Raw genomic sequence first — 18,977 nt, forward strand, 5'->3', positions numbered from 1 at the left:
ATAGCCTTGGAGATATACTTAAGATTAAATAAAATATATTTTAAATAAAATAAATTGAAATACATTAAGTTGAAAATTTTTTATAAAAATATGTTCCTAAATTTATAAAAATTTTATTACATGTATTGTATTATTTTGATTACAAGTGTGTTTATCATAGAAAATTTAGGGGCACCTGAGTGCTCAGTCGGTTAGGTGTCCAACTTTGGTATCTGTCTTGGCTCAGGTGTTGATCTCACAGTTTGTGAGTTTGAGCCCTCCATCAGGGTCTCTGTTCTCAGTATAGAGCCCTCTTTAGATCCTCTCTCTGTCTGCCCCTCCCCTGCTTGCACAGTTGGTTTTTCTCTCTCTCTCAAACATTTAAAAAGTTTTTTGAAATGTAGAAAAGTATAAAGAAAAAAATACCAGATATAATTTGCTTTTATCTTGTAGTATTGCATGAGATATGGGTCAGGCTCTGTCTGTCCTTGTCTTTTCGCTCTTTCTCATATTTATTTGTTGTATTTATTATATATTCCAAGTAGGTACATAACATTTCACTCACACACACACACACACACACACACACACACACACACCTACACACACCTGCTATGGATGGAATTATTTCCTTCCAAAGTATAATATATTGAAGCCTTAATGCCCAATGCAACTGTATTTGGATACAATACAAATACAAAGAGCCTTTAGAGAGTGATTAAGGTTAAATGAGGTCATCAGGTTGGGGTCCTAATCCAGTAGGACTGGAGGCCTTACAATAAAAGGAAGAAAGAGAAATATGTCTGTCCACCATTGCTTGCATCCTCAAAAGAAGGGCCATGTGAGTACAGGGGAGATGGTGGCTCCTGGAAGCTACGAGTGGAGGCCTCCGAATAAAACCTGCTTTGCTGGGACCCTGATCTTGGACTTCTCAGCCTCTAGAACCATGAGAAATAAATTTCTGTTGTTTAAGCCACTCATTCTTTGGCACTCATTATGGCCATGCCAGATGACTAACAGACGCGTACAAACACACACATGAATCATACATATAACAGACACCCACACATTTTAAACAGAAATTGAGATCATTTTCTATGTAATCTAATGCAGTTTTTTCTGATTACCATTAGCATGAATCACACTGTGATATATATATTTTTCTAATATATGCCACATGCTTTTCCATATTAAGTCAGCTGAGACTAGTTGAGCTTTTTGTATTGTGATGTAAAGCTTCATTTTGTTTTAAACATGGCTGCTATATAGTGATATGTCTGAGCCTGTTGAGATGTGAAGTGCCTTTCATGGGAGACGTAACTGAAGTTACTTAAATGACCAGTAGTGCGGAGGTGGACGTCACAAGGGCAGGTGTAAAGCCTAGGAAAGATGAGGTTTTTTGGGCAGGCTTTGGAGGGCTGCAGAAAGAGGTACGGCAGCATGCAGCTTAGAGAACCTGTGTTCTGAGTTTCAGCTATGTGGTTTCAGCACATGATGTAGTCTCCTTCAGGTTCAGTTCTCCTATCTCCAAACCTGGGTGGAGCTTGGAAGGAACAGCTGCTTAACAGAGGTGTTCTGAAACTCAGCCGTGAAGCTCTTGATGCACCCTTCCTCCATGACATCGGTGGGTGTCTGCACAGAGCCCTGTTTTCTTTCCTGGCTCTGGACCATTCCAGACTACTGAGTCTGCAGCATAACTGTGTGTCAGGTCAGGGAGGAGACACTGTGTGCCTCTGGCATTTGCCTTTGTGAAGTGGATCTGCTGGTACTGTTTCCCTTGAAGAAAGGATGTCAAATTAATTTATTACCGTAGTCCCCTCCCTTTTCTTCAGTTTCACTTTCCACAGTTTCTGTTATGTATCTTCAGCTGTGGTCCAGAAGCCGATGATCCTCCTCCTGACGTGTTGTCAGAATGTCAGTAGTAGCCCAACGCTGCATCACAACACCTGCATCATTCACCTCACGTCATCTCATCATGAAGGCATTTTATCATCTCACATCATCGCAGGGAGAAATATGAGTGCAGTACAGTAAGATATTTTTAGAGAGAAAGACCACATTCACATAACTTTACTACAGTATGTTCTTATATAATTGTTCTGTCATAATTATTGTTAACTCTCACCATGCCTGTTTCATGAATTAAACTTTATCATATGTACATATATATTGGGAATAAAACCCAGGGTACATAAGGTTCGGTACTATCTGTGGGTTCAGGCATCCACTGGGGGGTGTTGGAATGTTTCCTGTGGATGGGGGCGGGAGCTACTGTACGTTGCCCAAGGAAGAAAAGCAACCTTTGTTACTCATGACATTAACATGGAGGCATGTCAGTTTTTCTGTGGCCCCGCGTGTTATTTACTGGCTTGTGATGCTGCATTATAAAATGGAGCTCAGGAGGAAGGATGTGGAATGCATGACTAAACCCTCCTAGCCCATCAGTGTCCAGCTTGATGCAGTGGAGTTGAATTTTGCTACAACTCTGATAGTCTGTGCAGATTTCTCACAGGCAAGACTTTTGTTGGATAAAATATTATTTGGAATAATTCTGTCCATGTACCAAGGCCTTGAAATTTTTTGGTGAAAGGGACATGCTAGTTGTGAATTTCAGGGGTTTTGTTTACTTTTGGAGGGTAATACTAATTATTTATGCTAATGGAGGTTAGCAAAGATGAATGTTAATGGTAATAGCTACCATCTGTAATCCTGATAAGTAGACACAGATAAATCTATTTAAAGATTAACAATTGATACACAGATATAGCCCTAGGTATGTTTATATAAGAGATATGTCTTTACATATAACACTGATATAGATTCATATTAGAGACAACAAAAGAGAGACATAGATGATATATAAGGGGGTATCTGTTTATTCCCTCCTTCCTCCCTAGCACATACTAGCATCTGGCAAGTAGCAGTTCACTAAATATTAGTTGAATGAGCTGCAGAAGCAGCTAACTGGAGGATGAGGGGGTTGCAAGTTGATAAACTGTAGCACTTGGTAAATCCTCAAAGTGGGCCCCAAATAAAGATGTCAGTCATATGGGGTAACATAGAAAATTATGGCACAATCCTGGATGTGAAATACTGGGAGCTTAAAAAAAATACTCATGCTGGGGCGCCTCGGTGGCTCGGTTGGTTAAGCATCCAACTCTTGATTTTGGCTCATGTCATCATCTCATGGTTTGTGAGATCAAGCCTCATATCAGGCTCTATACTGACAGTGCAGAGCCTACTTGGAATTCTCTGTCTCTGTCTCTGTCTCTCTGTCTCTCTGTCTCTCTCTCTCAAAGAAAGAAAGAAAGGCAGACTTAACAAAAAAAATACCCATGCTTGAGTCCTGCCCCTGAGATGCTCATTTAAGGGTCGGTACAGGGCTCAGGCATGATACTTTTTAAAAGTTCCTTGGGTGATCTGCGGGTCTGGCAGGAGAAACAACCATAGACAGATGTTAAGGTCAGCTCCAAGCAGTTAGGCTGCTTAACTGTGATCAGTATAGAGGGAGGGTCTCCTGTGGATCTGAGTAGGCTCTAAATGTTTCCCAAGGCAAGGGGAACGATGGGTAAGATTCAGACTGAGGAAAGGACTGCAAGGCTATCCCAAGCAGACATTATCGAGCAAAGGCTGAAAGGTGGATGTGAGTGTATTTTCTGTGGGTAAGAAAACAAGAGTAAACCAGCTTTACGTGACCAAAGTGTAAGGCAGACATCAGAGTGAAGCTTTCTAGGTTACAACATGCCACTTAAAGTGACCCTTTCACTTAGCTTTCTTACCTGTGTTCAAATTTGTATTCTGTAGAAATGCCCTTGTAGTACTTTCTGATGAGTCCTCCTGAGTATTTTAGACTTCCTTTTAGGTCAGATACACTAATGTACTTGTGATCACAAGATACTGCTCTACTTAAAAAAAGTCTAGTTAAGTATTAATGTGGGGAAATTTGCTCTTGCATATTTTCACACGTAATTTCTTTAATTGGTATTATGCATTTTGCATAATTTAAATACCAACATCTGGGTGATTTGCTCAGCCAGCAAAGGACCGCTTCATCAGAAAGATCTACACAGCACCGTCCCTGAACTGCCTGCCAAGAGTTAGCTGTTTGGCGTTTAAATAAAGAATGTTTTCTGTAGTGGGAAGGGTAGTGGAAATTGAACTGCCCCAAGAGTTTCTGTTCATTAAAAGCACAATATTAACTCTATTTACTGTTAGGGGCTGACTGCCAGTAATGCCAGGAAATTTAGGTTTGTTAGCACCATGGAGTAGTTGGTGGCCAGATTCTCTTCCTATTGCTGCCCTGGTGAGTCTGGGACTGTTTACCATCTGTTCTAAATGTATTGCTTTTGACCACAGATACTTTTATGTGGATTACTTCAAAGTCCTGTGAAAAGCAAGGTTTTTACATTTCTACCCTAACTGTCATGATGTAATAGGTGCCAGTATGATATCAGCACCATGGAGCTAGAGGTAGAGATGTGTTACACACTTCTTAAATCATTTATGATGGTAGTCGTTTAGAATCAAACCTTCACAGTCAAGCAAGATTCTCTTAGAAGCTTGACTTATTCTGGCCATTTGAAGTATTCTTTTGAGGTTCAAAAACTGCTTTTGCCTAGCAAGGAGCATAAAAATAGGACTGATCAGAGACAGTCTCAGTCCTGGGATCGAAAGTCATGATAATGTTAAGAAGTTTGCCTTTCACTGATCCCTGGATTCTCTTTCTCTGGGCCTTACATGTTGTCCTAGATCCACCATTTGCTTTCTGGAGGGACAGACACACAGTAAATGTGTGTAGTAAATGTATGTAATTTTGGTAGCCTTGAGTGCTCTGAAAATATTAAGCCCAGTGGAGTGATAGAATGCCTGGGAGTAGGGGGTGGGGTCTAGTAGGGCATAAACTTTATCTGAGTAGGGACCTTCTCCATTTACTCACTAGAGTCTTTGGTTTTGAGAGACTTTATCTGAGTGTGGACCTTCTCCGTTTACTCACTGGTGTCTTTGATTTTGAGACAGCAGGCAGATGTGTGGTCAGAGCTGATTGACAAGAAGGGACAAGCCACAAAGATGTCGGGAGAGAATGTCCCAGGCAGCGAGAATAGTTTGTGCAAAGGCCCTGCAGTGGGCATGAGGAGGCATTATGGCTGGAGCATTGTGAGTCAAGTGAAGAGTGGAGGGCGGCGAGGTTGGAGAGGTGCACTGGGGCCAGATGTAGTGAAGTAGTGAAGTGTGGGGGTCATTTTATTCTAAATGCATGGGAAACCATTGTAGGGTTTTATGCATGACCTCTTGATATTTGGAAAAGGTGGCTCTGGCTCATATGCCGAATAGATCATAGGATGGCAAGAGAGGAAGTGAAGGACCAATAGAGGATGTCAGAGACTCCACATGGGATATGGTGGTAGCCAGATCACGTCAGTAGCAGTGGAGACAAAAAGTTGTGGATGATTCAGACTTTGTTGTGCAGGTAGAGCTGATGGACCTACTGATGATCTAGCCAGGAGATTTGAGACAAAGAGAAGGAGCATGGGTGGCTTCTAGGTTGACCCACTTGATTCTTCCTTTCTTCCTTCTCACCCCCCACCCCCCAACCATGGATTGCTAATTCTGCCTTCCCACCTGAACCTCCTCCTTCCTGGAGCCTCATTCTGATTAAGGCTGATTGGCAATCCTGTCTTGATTCTAGGTCTCTTGTTATCTGCCAGACCTTTTTAGTTATGGGAGATTTCCAGTCCCTTATTAACTTCCACAGACTTCTTTCATGTGTGTGTGTGTGTGTGTGTGTGTGTGTGAGAGAGAGAGAGAGAGAGAGAGAGAGAGAGAGAGAGTGTGTGTGTGTGTGTGTGTGCGTGTGTGTAAATCAGATTATGATTCAAAGAGCATAATTAAATAGAGCTCTCACAAGAAGGATTACATATTACCAATAGCCTTGTAGGGTCATAGAACATGCTGTTAGGCACCCAGTATTATTTTTATTCACTTCTCTCTCACATTCTCTCTGGGAACACAGCAAAAATAAAAAGTTACTTCCTGAAGGAATGTGAAGGAGATTCTTACCTCTTTTCATCGTAGCTTACTCAGGCTGCATGGAGAAAGAGTGAAAGAAGACAGAATGATAGTTGAGGCCATTCACATGTACAGCTTCATTGATTTCCTGGTAATCTTGGCAACTGTTTCCTTTCTCTGTTAGATTTCTTTCTGTGTGTAGAAGACTGTACAAGAAATAGTAGCTTTTGGGTGAATGTCAGCTTGTGGTATACTTTCAGGATTTGAGAGCTAGTTAGTTTGTGTTACCAGTGACTGTTTATCATTTTCATATTATACAAGAAACATGTAAATTACCTGAGAACACTTGCTAGTCAAATTGGTGAGTGATTTTCACAAGTCACCAGTACCCACTTGCTGAGCTATATGCAAAGTATTACTAGTAAATGTCAGGATTTTTTTTTTCTTGGCAGTATAAATCTTTTGGATACTTAACAGATATCCGCAACTCGTGCAAGCTCTCCGGTTTCCTTATGTCTCATTAAGAAGAATATGTAAAATAGTTGAGAAGGAGGTCTTAAGGTCAGTCCATCTGCACCGATGGTCACAGAGTGCATGTACCTCTGCATTGTCCTTCTCAGTCCTGCTTTCCCATTCTTCCCACGCATCCTTGCCAGATTCATCTTCTAAAGCATCAGCCCATTCCTGCTTTCAAAATTCTCATTGGCTTCCTGTTTTCTGAATCAAATAATGACCCATCTACCTGGCTTTCCAGTCCATTTTTCCAGGTTTACCAGGTAAAGTGAATTTCCAGGGGTCCCTTGTGGATATACCCATGTTTGCCGTTTGCATGTCTTTACACAAGGAGTCCTGCAAACCTGGAGTACCCCTTATTTTCTTCCTTTTTGTAGCCTGTTGAATCCTACTCTGTAAGAAAGAGGCATTTGGAAATGACATCACAGTTTCAAAGATGGGAGGAAATAATAAGCAAAGCAAGCATCCCATGCAGAAGTACCACTGTGAACCTATGAATAGGGAACAGATGACAAAGTCACAAGCCGGCTGCCGAGGAAGAGGGAAGGTTGTGAGACAGCATTCCTAAACCTGTACATCAGAAGCTGAGTCAGTGAGGGTTCTTAAGGAATTAAAAAAAAAATTTAATGTTTATTATTATTATTATTAAAAAATTTTTTAAACATTTATTTTATTATTATTTATGAGAGAGATAGACTGAGTAAGGGAGGGGCAGAGAGAGAGAGGGAGACACAGAGCCTGAAGCAGGCTCCAGGCTCTGAGCTGTCAGCATGGAGCCCTATGTGGGGCTTGATTCCATGAACTGTGAGATCATGACCTGAGCTGAAATTGGATGCTCAACTGACTGAGGCACCCAGGTGCCCCTAATGTTTATTATTTTTGAGAGAGAGGGAGAGAGACAGACAGACAGACGACAAGCAGGGGAAGGGCACATGGGCAGGGGTGGGATACAGAATCCGAAGCAGGCTCCAGGCTCTGAGCTGATGTGGGGCTCAAACCCATGAACCGTGAGATCATGACCTGAGCCGAAGTAGGATGCTTAACAGACTGAGCCACCCAGGTGCCCCTGAATCAGTGAGGGTTCTAAAAACCCTTTCTGGAGCCCTCCAGTCTGGGGAGATCCAAACTGAGTTCCCTGTTCTTATTTGAAGAGCCATAGGAGTAGCTGGCGGTGGTCACTGGGAGGAAGTGAAAAGTGGAGCTGATTCTCCTTGTAAGTAACAGCCTGGTGACATGGTGAGGGACTGGGAGCAGGCTTCGCCATGGGAGTGGAATCTCTTCTCAAGCAGGAGGAAGGAGCACAGTAGAGGATATTTCATGACCTTTACTATGAGAAGGCAGAGCCCTGGAATTCAAACAGAGCCTCTAGGGTGCTTTGTTTGAAATGTGGCTCTCTGTCATTACATCTGGCTAGGGAAGAGTGATAGAATGCAGGCTACTCAGTCTTTGAACTTGGCAAGATCACAAAAACGGCAAGACAAAGGGTCAAGGAGTTGCCCATTGTGTATTAGAGCATATACACCTGAGCATACACAAGATGAGCGAAAAAAGGGTAATTCTAGAAATATAGTTGTAACGAGGGATAGGTGGACAGATGGGCAGACAGAAGGGGAAAAAAAAGGAATATAGCACGCAAAACTAAAAGGTCCAGATTTAGATGAAAACATCCCTCAAGTCATGGGAGGGAGTTCTTGACAATTGTTTCATTATGTGGAACTAAAGTTAGTGAGAAATGTGAAGTCAATAAACAAAACAAGATGGTAATAAAAAGCAGAATGAGGTTGGGGGACAAAAAGAGAAGATTGCAGACCTAAAGAGAGTGTGAGGTCCAAAACAACATCCGGTACATCTAATACATAAAATTAGAAATACCAAGGGAAAGGATAGATGGCATTGGAATCAAATTACTAAAAGAGTAAAGGCTTAATAATCTCAGTGAACACAAATGAAATACTTAAGGTATTAAGTAATCAGAAGCTAAAATATAACAAGGACAAAGACAGTATAATATAAGGATAATTGGTATCCCTGAAGTAGACAGTCCGCAATTGAAACAAAATGTGTTAGAAAACAAGACAATTTTCATGAAATGAAGAAATAAACAAAGGAACTGGGTCTGCAGATTAGTATTGTACTCCAGGAAAATTTGGAGTATAGAAGGTTGACCACTGAAATCTATCTGATTAAGCTGTTGGATTTCAGAGATAAAGGGGAAGTTCTTTGTACCCCTCCCTGGGCAGAAAAGCAGATTGTCTGCCATGGACTAAAAGTCGGTCTAGGTTCGGGTTTCCTGAGTAGCTCTCAGTTTCTGAACCTAGTGGGGCTATGTCTTTAGCATTCAGAGGGAAAGGAAGTATGACCTAATGGTGGCCCAAACTGACACAGCTAAGGTGTCATTCAGGTGTGACAGCAGGATGCAGATATTTCCAAACATATACAAACTCGAGTAAGAGTGCTTAAAATCAAAGCACATATGGAAAATGTATATACGCAGCACTGTTGAACCGCTAAATATGCTTTATGACGTTTTAACCTAGAAGGATATTTTGGGAAATCGCTCTTGTAGTGAAGGAACATTTGGTTGGAATTCAACAAATACTTTAGTTTCTTTTCCTTTTGTTAAATTCACATAAGTCACATGTGGTTTTTTTAAAATGAAAAAAGTAGCTTTACTAGAGGCTAATTTTATTTTTTATAAAAGTCTTTCTGCCTGCCTGGTTTCCTCCCTCCCTCTTTACACACACCGTGGGAAATGTGCCGTTCCCTCTCATCTTCTGCTAAGTCTTGTAGGCAAGTTGGCAGAAATTAAGTGCACTTTATACTGTGAGGCAACTCTATAAAAGTCTACTAATGAAATGCATAATTCTTCATAGGCTACATGTCCTCAATAAAAGGATTCTGACATTTAATTTTTGGCTGTTGAAAAACAATCCACTTAAAATCACTTTGCTCCCTACCATGGCAAATAATCAGCAATTATTGAGTGACTACTGTATGCCCTGTGCAGCTGTGTGCACTGGACATAGTCAATGTGAGGAAAGGTAGTTTCTGTTTGTAGACAGCTCTAATTTAGGTGGGACAGATACATCACCAGTTTCCCTAGTATTTCCCAAGGGAGATCCAGCTCTCAGGAGGCTTCTCCAAAGGGGGAAAAAAAATGGTTTTGTTGTTGGTAAGTTCTTGGTTGGGTTTTCACTTAGTCATTTATTGAGGAAAGCTGTTGACTTCTATCAGAAAATGCTATCCTGAGGATATGGTTGTGACTGAAAGAGGTAGGACCTCTGCTCAGCCTTATAAACAAGTATGGTGGTTACATGGGGTGCTCCCAGTGAATGAAGTCCTTGTATGGTCTTCTTCCTTGGAATTGGGCAGCCCCGCCTATAACTCACCTAAACCACTGGAATGTGCCAGAAGTGACACAGCGAGCATAAAAGCACTGGACCCATGTTTTAGGTTCAGAGAAACATATTGAACATATTATTTGCAAATGTAATGAATGTAATGTTTAGGCTGATAGTATGTTTTGACACTCTTGGTCAGGCTATGGTTTCCTTTTATACAGTTATTGGTTGCCAGAAGCTTTGTTTCAATACAAAATAAGTGCAGCTCTCTATATCTTCCCATTTCTTTGGGACATGGCATTCCTAGAGTTGGGGGAGGAATGGCCAACTGTGCTATGTTAAATATTCCATCTTATCAAAGAGGTGTTTCATAAATTATGTATAACAGTAGATGCCACTCAATAAATATTTTATATGTGATAGATATTTTTGTCTGAAATTACTTTTTCACTTGAGCAATGATTTAAACCCTCATTTTTAGTTTTATGAGGTGACACTTTTATAATATCGTGTAGTGAATGCAGCTTGAATGTCATAGAGCTTTAGAGCAGCATTAATCATAAATTCGTCTGCCCCCACTCCCAGTCCTGAAAGACTGTCTCTTAATTCAGCTGTTACCCATTCTGTGTATGGGAGTGGATGTGAGAACATGCTGGTGTGTGTGCATGGGGGTCGCGGGTGGGGACAAGTAATGCTTTTGACCTAGTGGCTCCAAAGTTATGAATTTTAAATGATTTTCGAAGTGTATGAGACTTATTTCAAGGAAGGGAAATAGAAAGTATTTTTCAGAGGTTAAAAAAAAAAAAAGAATATGAAACTAAACTGGGATGTAGTCCAAAACAATTTCTCCAGTTTGAGTGGGAGCTATTAGAATTTAAAGTATTGCCTTTTTCTCAGGTTATTGTCCACTTTTATGCCGAAAGAAAATACATACGTCTCTGCACTTCTGTGAACAGTCACTGTCCTCTTCACATGGACCTAGAGGTCTGGAACATTCATTGGCAGGTGGCTGCCTAACCACATTTGTCGTGCTGTCACAGTTCAGAGTCACCAGACCTTCCAGTGAGGACATCGTTTTATGAAATAGAACCATGTGATTAAATTCTCTCTAACATGTATCTATATATCATTTTTTTTAAAGCACATACTTTCCGCTTCTGCTTGAATTCTACAGTCAGGAGGAAAAGAACACATCCTACCAATATCTGAGAGATAGGCGTGGAGGCCGGTTTATTTAGCGTGCTCATTTAGCTAAGATTTGCAAGGGCCTTGGTACAGTAAATCAGGCTTACTGAAGTCTCTGACCTGGGATCCCAAGGTTCTGAGCCCTACAATGGGAGCCTGGCTGATAAGAGGAGTAATTGAAGAACAATGATATGCTTCATTTCCTTTTCCTGAATTGAAGTTATGCATTGGTCATTTTCTCTGCATATCTATTTAATGGTTGTTAAATTAAATTGCTTTCTTTCAAGTGGTGATTTTTATGGTTTTTTTTTTTTTTTGGGCATTTCATTCTGTCACCCTCTTGCATGACTGCATTTCTTGGGTGTGCGTTTGAGATTCAGATGTCTGCAGAGATGAAGGCCCAGGGGACTTCTCTCTTCCTGCTGCCCTTCCCCTGACCCTCTTTGGAACTCCCTTGTCTATAAGGTTATGGAGTTCTGAATCCTTCACCTAGAGGGTGACATCGTTTTAATATTTAAGTGACACGAAATACATTTATTCGTTCCAGGAATGTATGGTGTACTGATTATGTTTCAGACACTTCTCCCATTGGAGATCTAGTACTGTGCCCTGGTCACAGTGTCCATTCTAGGGGTGGGGGCAGGGAAGAGCTCTGCTAGGGTGTCTCTACCAGGAGCCTGGTTAGTAGCTTAGAGCTTTCTTCCTGTTGCTCACATTACATCTAAAATCATAGAGCACAGCATTGTGCTGTTGGACGTGACTTGGTCAGAACTCAGCATGGCCCAGCCTCAAAGCTGGAATTTTCACCTTCAGTCTTCAGAATTTATCTCCGATTTGTTTAGAAGCCTGATTTTAGAGCTCTGTTCTCTTGGTACAGATGGGCCTGATGTTAAGATAGGGGCCCATGGTCTCTTGCCTGACCAGTGCTGTTGATGTTTTCCTGCATGTCTCTGACCTCTGTGTATCTGACCACTCATTCATTCATTTGACAATACTGACCAGTTACTATGTGTCAGACATGAAATGAGCCACTGGCTTATATCCTAGTCCAGATAAGTAATAATCTCATATATAACATATCATATAGTAGTAATTGCTAAGGAGGGAAACAAATCAGGATAAATGAAGTTAGTGATTACTGTTTTGTATGGGGTGATGGGGAAGGTGACTTTGGAGTGAAGACTTGAGGAATTGGAGGCTATGTTATTTATATTTGTGCGTGCGCACATGCGCACACACACACACACACACACACACACACACACACCTATACATATGTGGTAGTTCTTCTCAACTGGGGTTGATGTTGTTCCCCAGGGGATATTTGCTCGTATCTGGAGACTTTTTGGTTGTCACAGCCTTGGGGAAGAGGTGGGGTGCTACTGGTATCTAGTGGGTATGTAACCGATTTCAAGGGTTTGCTTGGGGCACAGCAGGCTGAAAGCAACCCAAGCAAGTACTGAAAGCAAAGAACTTGCAACAGGGAGATAGGGAGAGAGCTCTCAAAGCACTGTCTCCCCGTGAGGTTAGTACCGGAAGCCTTACTTCAGTGTATTAGGGGGCAGAGGCAGGGAGCTTGCATAGGCCTGCAAGGAGCCTTGCAGGGAGTGTGCATCAGGTTCAGTTGTGCCTGCCTGGCATGTTAGCATGCTAGTACATACATCCCGTGTTTGAAATGGTGGAAAACTGTACTCACAGGAGGGGATCCTGATACTGTAATGAGCTAAAAGTAACGTCAGGACAACTCAGGGGTTTCTGTGTAGCTCAGGGGGTCCTCAGGTCCAATCTGGCTCACACTGGCTTCTGTAAAGGGCTATCAGGTGAGGCACACCTAGCAAGGGACTATCAGGTCAAATACCTAGCTGGGCTTCTCCTTGGCTGGAGCTGTTGGTTCTATAACACAAAGCAAAACACATTCCTTCCCTACTTTTGTTCCTTCCCTTCCTCCCTTCTGCTGATAGATTTTAGCCCTCTTTTGTATGATGCCTCTCACTGCGTCATAGCAACAAGGAGAGGCCAGGCATGCTGCTAAGCCTCCTGCAGTGCACAAGGCATCCTCTCATAACGAAGAACCAGCTGGTCTGAGATGTCAGTAGTGCCGGGGTCTGTAAACCCTCTTTTAGGGGAAGGGAAGGAATAGATGGTGACAGAAGAAACAGCAACTGCAAAAGCAGAAGGAACAACCACGTCTAAAGTCCTGAGTTGGGGACAGGCTGGCAAGTTTGAGGAGTGGAAAGGAACCTCTGGACCCCTAGACAGGAGCAAGCAAGGTGGGGGGAGATGAGAACAAGAGATCAGCAAGGGTAGGGATCATGTAGAGCTTTGTAGAGCCTTACAAGGGCTTGGGCTTTCAACTCTATGAAATGGGAGGCCAGGGAAAGGATTGGAACAGGGGAGCAAACTGCCCTTGTATCCATCTGGTTGCTGAGCAGAGCACATGCCCCAGTGCGGCACCAGTAGTGGAGGCCTCGATTGTTGTGGTGATCCTGGTGAAAGATGATGGTGCTTGGGGTTCAGGAGGAATATGGTACAGGTGGTTTGATGTTGTCATATTGGGTCATATTTTGAAGGCTGAGTCAATGCGAAGCTCACAGGAGTTAGAGAAAGAAAGGAGGAAAGTGTAGCCATGGTGTTTGCTCTGAACAACTAGAAGGAAGTTTGGCATTTACCGAGATGGTATGGTGTGCAGGTCTGGGATGCAGGGGAAGTCAAGCGTTGGGTTTTTCTTTTAATGTTTGTTTATTTTGGGGAGAGAAGGTGGGTGAGCACAAGTGATGGAGGGGCAGAGAGAGAGGGGTACAGAAGATCAGAAGTGGGCTCTGTGCTGACAGCAGTGGGCCCAATGCAGGGCTCCTGCTCACTGACCCTGAGATTATGATCTGAGCCAAAGTTGGATGCTTAAGCAACTGACCCACCCGGGTACCCCAAGAGTTGGCTTTTCAACGTGTTAAGTTTGAGCTACATTTTTGGTATCCCCATAGAATTCATTGAGGTCAGTGAGTGTATGCATGAGTGTAGTGTCAAGGGAGAGGGCTGCCTGGAGAGTTAGATTTGACTCATTAGCGTATAGATTGCAGGTGAAGTCCAGAGACAGGATGGGGTCATCAGGGAGTGACGGGTACTCTGGTCCCAAGGACGAAAGCTTGCATGGAGTGGGCTCAGGAGAGAGTGGGAGGGGAGGAATTGGAGAAACCACTAGTGTAGGGAAGACTTTGGAGGCAATTATTCCCAAAGGGACACAGAAATTGTTAGTAGCTGGAAGAGATGCACAGGCCAGGGCAGATGGGGGTCGTCATGGTGGTCGTGTTGCTGGGAGAATGTGTAGCAGATTTTTATCTAGGTAGGAATGACCTTGTAGGTAGGTCAAGTACGTCTGGTACAGAGGTTGCTAATTCACTGGAAAGGGTTGCTTTGGGGAACATTCACAGTTTGACTATAGTAGACGGTGAGAAGAGACAACAGATCCGGAGACACCTAGATATTAAGTGAAATAAAGATTCTGAAGAGGGAGAAAGATTACTTTGTAGTTGGGTGGTCCTAGGACCTTTCCTGAGGAAGGCAAGGTCTGAGCTTGGTTTCAAAGAGGTTGTATTCATCAGGCAATAAATTTGCCTCATTTTATATTGAGCTTTTTATAGATTTCAAGTTCACTTTGCCTGCCATATGCCAGGATCCCAACATGAAGGTTTTCCATTTTTCTTGCAGCTTTTCTGATGAGAAATAAAATATTGTTCATTCTTTTTCCTCTAAGTAACCTTTTCCTTTTCTTTCCCTCCTAATTTCAGGAACAGACTCTAGCCCTTAGGAAAGAAGGGATTGGAGTTGTTTTGGATTCTGAACTGCCCCATTTGATTGGCATTGATGATGACCTTCTGAGTACTGGAATCATCTTATATCATTTGAAGGTAGAGATGGCTTAAGTGGAACATATAGTTTTGTTTCAGTTTCCTCTTTAGACACTAGTAGGGTTTACTGTAATACTCTACATACCTGATGAACACAGCACTTACATTAGAGAATACACTACAAATCTTTGAGCCCTTTGGGGATTTTCATTGGTTCACTGATGTTCTGTGGTATTAAAAGTTCCTATATTTATGGAGTTCTAAAGCTAAATGAAGATCCATTCACTTTGCCTGCCACTTTGTAGAATCAATGAGTAGGGGGGTTGGGGGGACAGTAAGGAACAGAAAGGCAGGCTGACCAAGGAAGGAAAGTTATAACCACCTGGAGCTGGGATTTGCTAGGTGTAACTTTCTAGTCCCTCAGGCTAATGATAAAGCATATCTCCTGCCTACATTATTGGGCCTGGTCCCAAACTGGCAATTTGTGTCAAGAGAACAGAATTACCACATTAGTGTCAGCAGTTGCCTCTGTAACCTTGACTTAGGATCCTCTCTCTGATCCACAACTTAAAATGAGAATACTGTTGGATCTGGGCTTTGCAGGCTCTCATAAGTTGTATCTTTAGAGAGGAGAAACCCCTGGCCCCTAGAGGAGAAGCTTGCCAGGAAGGATGAGGAACCTCAGTGGGGTTACCCTCACGGACAGAGTAGTGATGCACACACAAAATAGGAGCCTCCCCTTGTTGAGCAGGAAGCCTCAGGAGCGGGGCATTTTCTGGGCAACCTGGGACACTGTTACAGAGTCTTAGTGAACTCTGATTGCACCAAGGCCATGGCCTGCCTGGGACATTGCTTGCCCATCGGCCATCAGCTTGCTTGGGTTTACATGACAAGTGGAGAAACAGGCCATTCCTCATGTTCTTGCTAATAAATTCTACTTGACTTTTCTTCGTAGGAAGGTCAGACATATGTTGGTCGAGAAGATGCTTCAACAGAACAGGATATTGGTGAGAATCTATCCATTTCTCATTCCCAGTGATTTTTGAAAATCATTTAATGAAGAGTTTTTTTTCGGGTGACTAACACTCAAGTGATTATTTAAAAAACCCCTCTTTTTCAAATACAGTATTGATCAGTATGTGCGTTTCTATAATTTTGAGCTCGAATGATGCAGAACAATTAATTTAGAGAATAAAGTGGAACCTTCTCCCCACCATATATACATTCTATACTCTGTTCCAACTTTCAAGAATAATTTAAATTACACTACTCTTGTCACAATGGAATAGTGATATATATGCCAACGGACACAGATAGAGGGTAGCAGACCCCTCAACAGGAAGGATATAGACACTTACCCATGCAGTGATGATGGAGAGTGTGCACAGTACACACACGTAGGAGGTGTGACTTCTGGGTTTCCTGAAAGTCTTTGCTGAGGCCCACAGATAACCAGTGATTGAGCCCGGGAGCAGGGTGAGGTCTTGTTAGTCTTTAAAAGCATACCTGGATGACCACTTAAGTAGTGGGGGTGTACGTGTGTGTGTGAGACAAGGTGGGAATTGGCAAGGGAAGGATTCTATCTTCTCAGCTGTTTTTAGAATTGCCAGCAATGGACTTGCTTTCCTGCCAAGTGTAAGCTATTCATCACGCCAAAGCTAGCATAGTTCTATGTGTTTTACTATTTGCTGTGAAACTGGGAGAGCTGAAAACTAGTTCCCAGAAGTCCTCAGCTTTGGCTGTTTTTGAGGAGAACTAGGTGTCAGGCCTCGTCTTCTGATCATTACATTATATGTTTGACCTTTGGGGTTGTTATAAATGATGATGAGTGACAGGAACACATGTTTTCTGTGCACAGAAAAGTTCAGTAGTATGGTTCTGTAGAGAACAGTGGGAGCTATTTGATTTGTACTTGTGAGAAGCTGGCCAAGAACTGTGCCTAAAATTCTGTAGGTTGTTTTGACAGGCATTCATGGCCATGCCCGGCCACTCACCATGTAAGAATAGCTCAGGATAGTCCTACAAGAATAGGTATATTAGCAGCCTCATGCTCTAAGAGGTCAGTGGAGGTCACATTCTCTCAGATTTGGCACAGGCTGTGGTGGTGTCCATCCCACTACAGCTTCTGGAGACTTCCTTGGGCCTCTCAAGATCCATGCCAAGCCAAGTTCACCTTTGGTTTCAGCTCCTGGAATGCAGTGTCTATTAGTGCAGAGGTTGTAAGAAGAGCCTTGACCCACAGAGCCCTTCTGTTGCTTCCGTTTTACAGTGACTTTTGGGTGGCTGGTGGCGGAAATTTATTCAGCATTTAAGCCACACAGTGGTATTCAATTAAGACAAATTACTCAACTATATCCTCCTTGAAGATGAGATAAATTAGCATGCGAGAAATTACTTCCTTACACAGGTGATGTCCAGACCCTTTGCAGTAACATTCAGCACTCTATCAGTTGATGCCATGAACTCCGGAAATTCTCTTTTCTCACTAAACATAAATGTTCACTTCATAGTATCTACGTGGAAAAGGAAGGGTATTTAATATGGAAGAAATAAAGGTTGGGAATCACTGCACTAGATAACAAAGAAGATACTATGTTTGTTTTTTGTTTTTCCCACTTAGTTCTTCATGGCCTCGACCTGGAGAGTGAGCACTGCATCTTTGAGAACGTCGGAGGGACGGTGACGCTGATACCCCTGAGCGGGTCTCAGTGCTCTGTGAATGGCATTCAGATCATGGAGGCCACACATCTGAATCAAGGTATCTGGTTTCTGGTTTTCAGAGTTCTTTGTATATGTCGTTGCTGGAGAACATGTTGACCAGGTAATGCGGGAATATGTGCATCTTAGAATTAATTGCTGGTTAGTCATGAGAAACATGCAGACTGTTCGGTTCATTATGCTGTTTCCTGTTTTGCCAGAGGACTTCTTTATAATTCCAGTTGTCTCGTTGAATTAAACATATATATCGTCTTGAAAATTATTGCTTTTATGGAAATAGGACTCGAAAGGAATTTTTTAAGTTAAGAAAGCACCTTTAAAATGCAAAACCTTAACACAATGCCTGCTGTTAATAACTTTATTACCATATTTATATTCTTTCTGTGGATAGCTGTAACATACATATGGGATCTGGTATCATAGCTTTTGTTTTCCTCTTGAAATACTTTCAGTTTTATGGAAAATTTGCAAGTATCATACAAAGAACTGTTTAGTTTCAGAAGTATTTGAAAGTAAATCAGTAACATGATGCCCCACCACCCCTGAATACTTCAGTGTTTATTTCTTTTAAACAGTGGCATTTTCCTATGTAATTACGACATAAGCATCCAAGTTAGACAATGAACACGGGGACATTCCTGGCATCTGATTCTCGGACACCCTCCAGGTTGTCATCGTTTGCCCAGCAAAGTCCACTGTGGGTCCGGGATTCAGTCCGGCATCATGTGCTGCATTTAGTTGCCCCACCTCTTTCAGTCTTTGCTTTCCTCTGATGTTTAGGCTTTTGGCAGGTCACATATGTTACAGAATGTCCCTGTACGTAAGTGTAGCCTCTATCTGCTGCTTCCTCGTGATGACACTAACACTGTGCCTTCTTGACAGGGCTCTCTGAGAAATGATGCCCTGTTTTTCTCCCATCTCATTACGGAGGAGATGCTCACTGTGATCATTTGGTTAAAGTGGAGTTTGCCAGGCTTCTTTACTGTGAAACTCCTCTCTTCCTCCTTTTTATTAATAAGGACATTGGGAAGGATTCTGGGATCATAAATATTCCATTCTTTGTCATACTCTCACCCCGTTTTGGAACCATCTTGGGGGGGGGTGGTGTCTGATTGAATTTTTACTTGGATGGCTGCCACGTGGTAATCGTCCTCCTTTTACATTAGTTCGATTTGTGTTGTAAGCATCAACAGGGTCACATGGCTTGCTGTTTTATTTGGTAGGTCTTGGTTTGTCTATCATTATTTGTTTCAGTACCCAAATTGTCCCAGGTTTGGTGAGTGGGAGTTGCGCCAAGCTGATTTCTGTGACCTTGTGTCTTGTCCCCATCAGTGATGAGCACTTCCTTACATTCTGACACGATAAGATGTTCCAGGCTTATCTGTTGTAC

The 18,977-nt window shown here is 42.4% G+C and overlaps 1 protein-coding gene across 1 annotated transcript in view; it reads left to right on the top strand.

Moving 5' to 3' along the window:
• The window catches only part of KIF16B (kinesin family member 16B), a 195,065-nt gene that overhangs the window by 124,564 nt on the left and 51,524 nt on the right, over positions 1 to 18,977 (top strand). The window contains exons 13-15 of the mRNA XM_029917053.1: positions 14,810 to 14,929; positions 15,825 to 15,876; positions 17,490 to 17,627. Coding sequence (XP_029772913.1) covers positions 14,810 to 14,929; positions 15,825 to 15,876; positions 17,490 to 17,627 — 310 coding nt within the window. The remainder of the gene's footprint in view (positions 1 to 14,809; positions 14,930 to 15,824; positions 15,877 to 17,489; positions 17,628 to 18,977) is intronic.

Source organism: Suricata suricatta, chromosome 12 (genome assembly GCF_006229205.1).
Source record: "Suricata suricatta isolate VVHF042 chromosome 12, meerkat_22Aug2017_6uvM2_HiC, whole genome shotgun sequence".
Lineage (NCBI taxonomy): Eukaryota > Metazoa > Chordata > Mammalia > Carnivora > Herpestidae > Suricata > Suricata suricatta.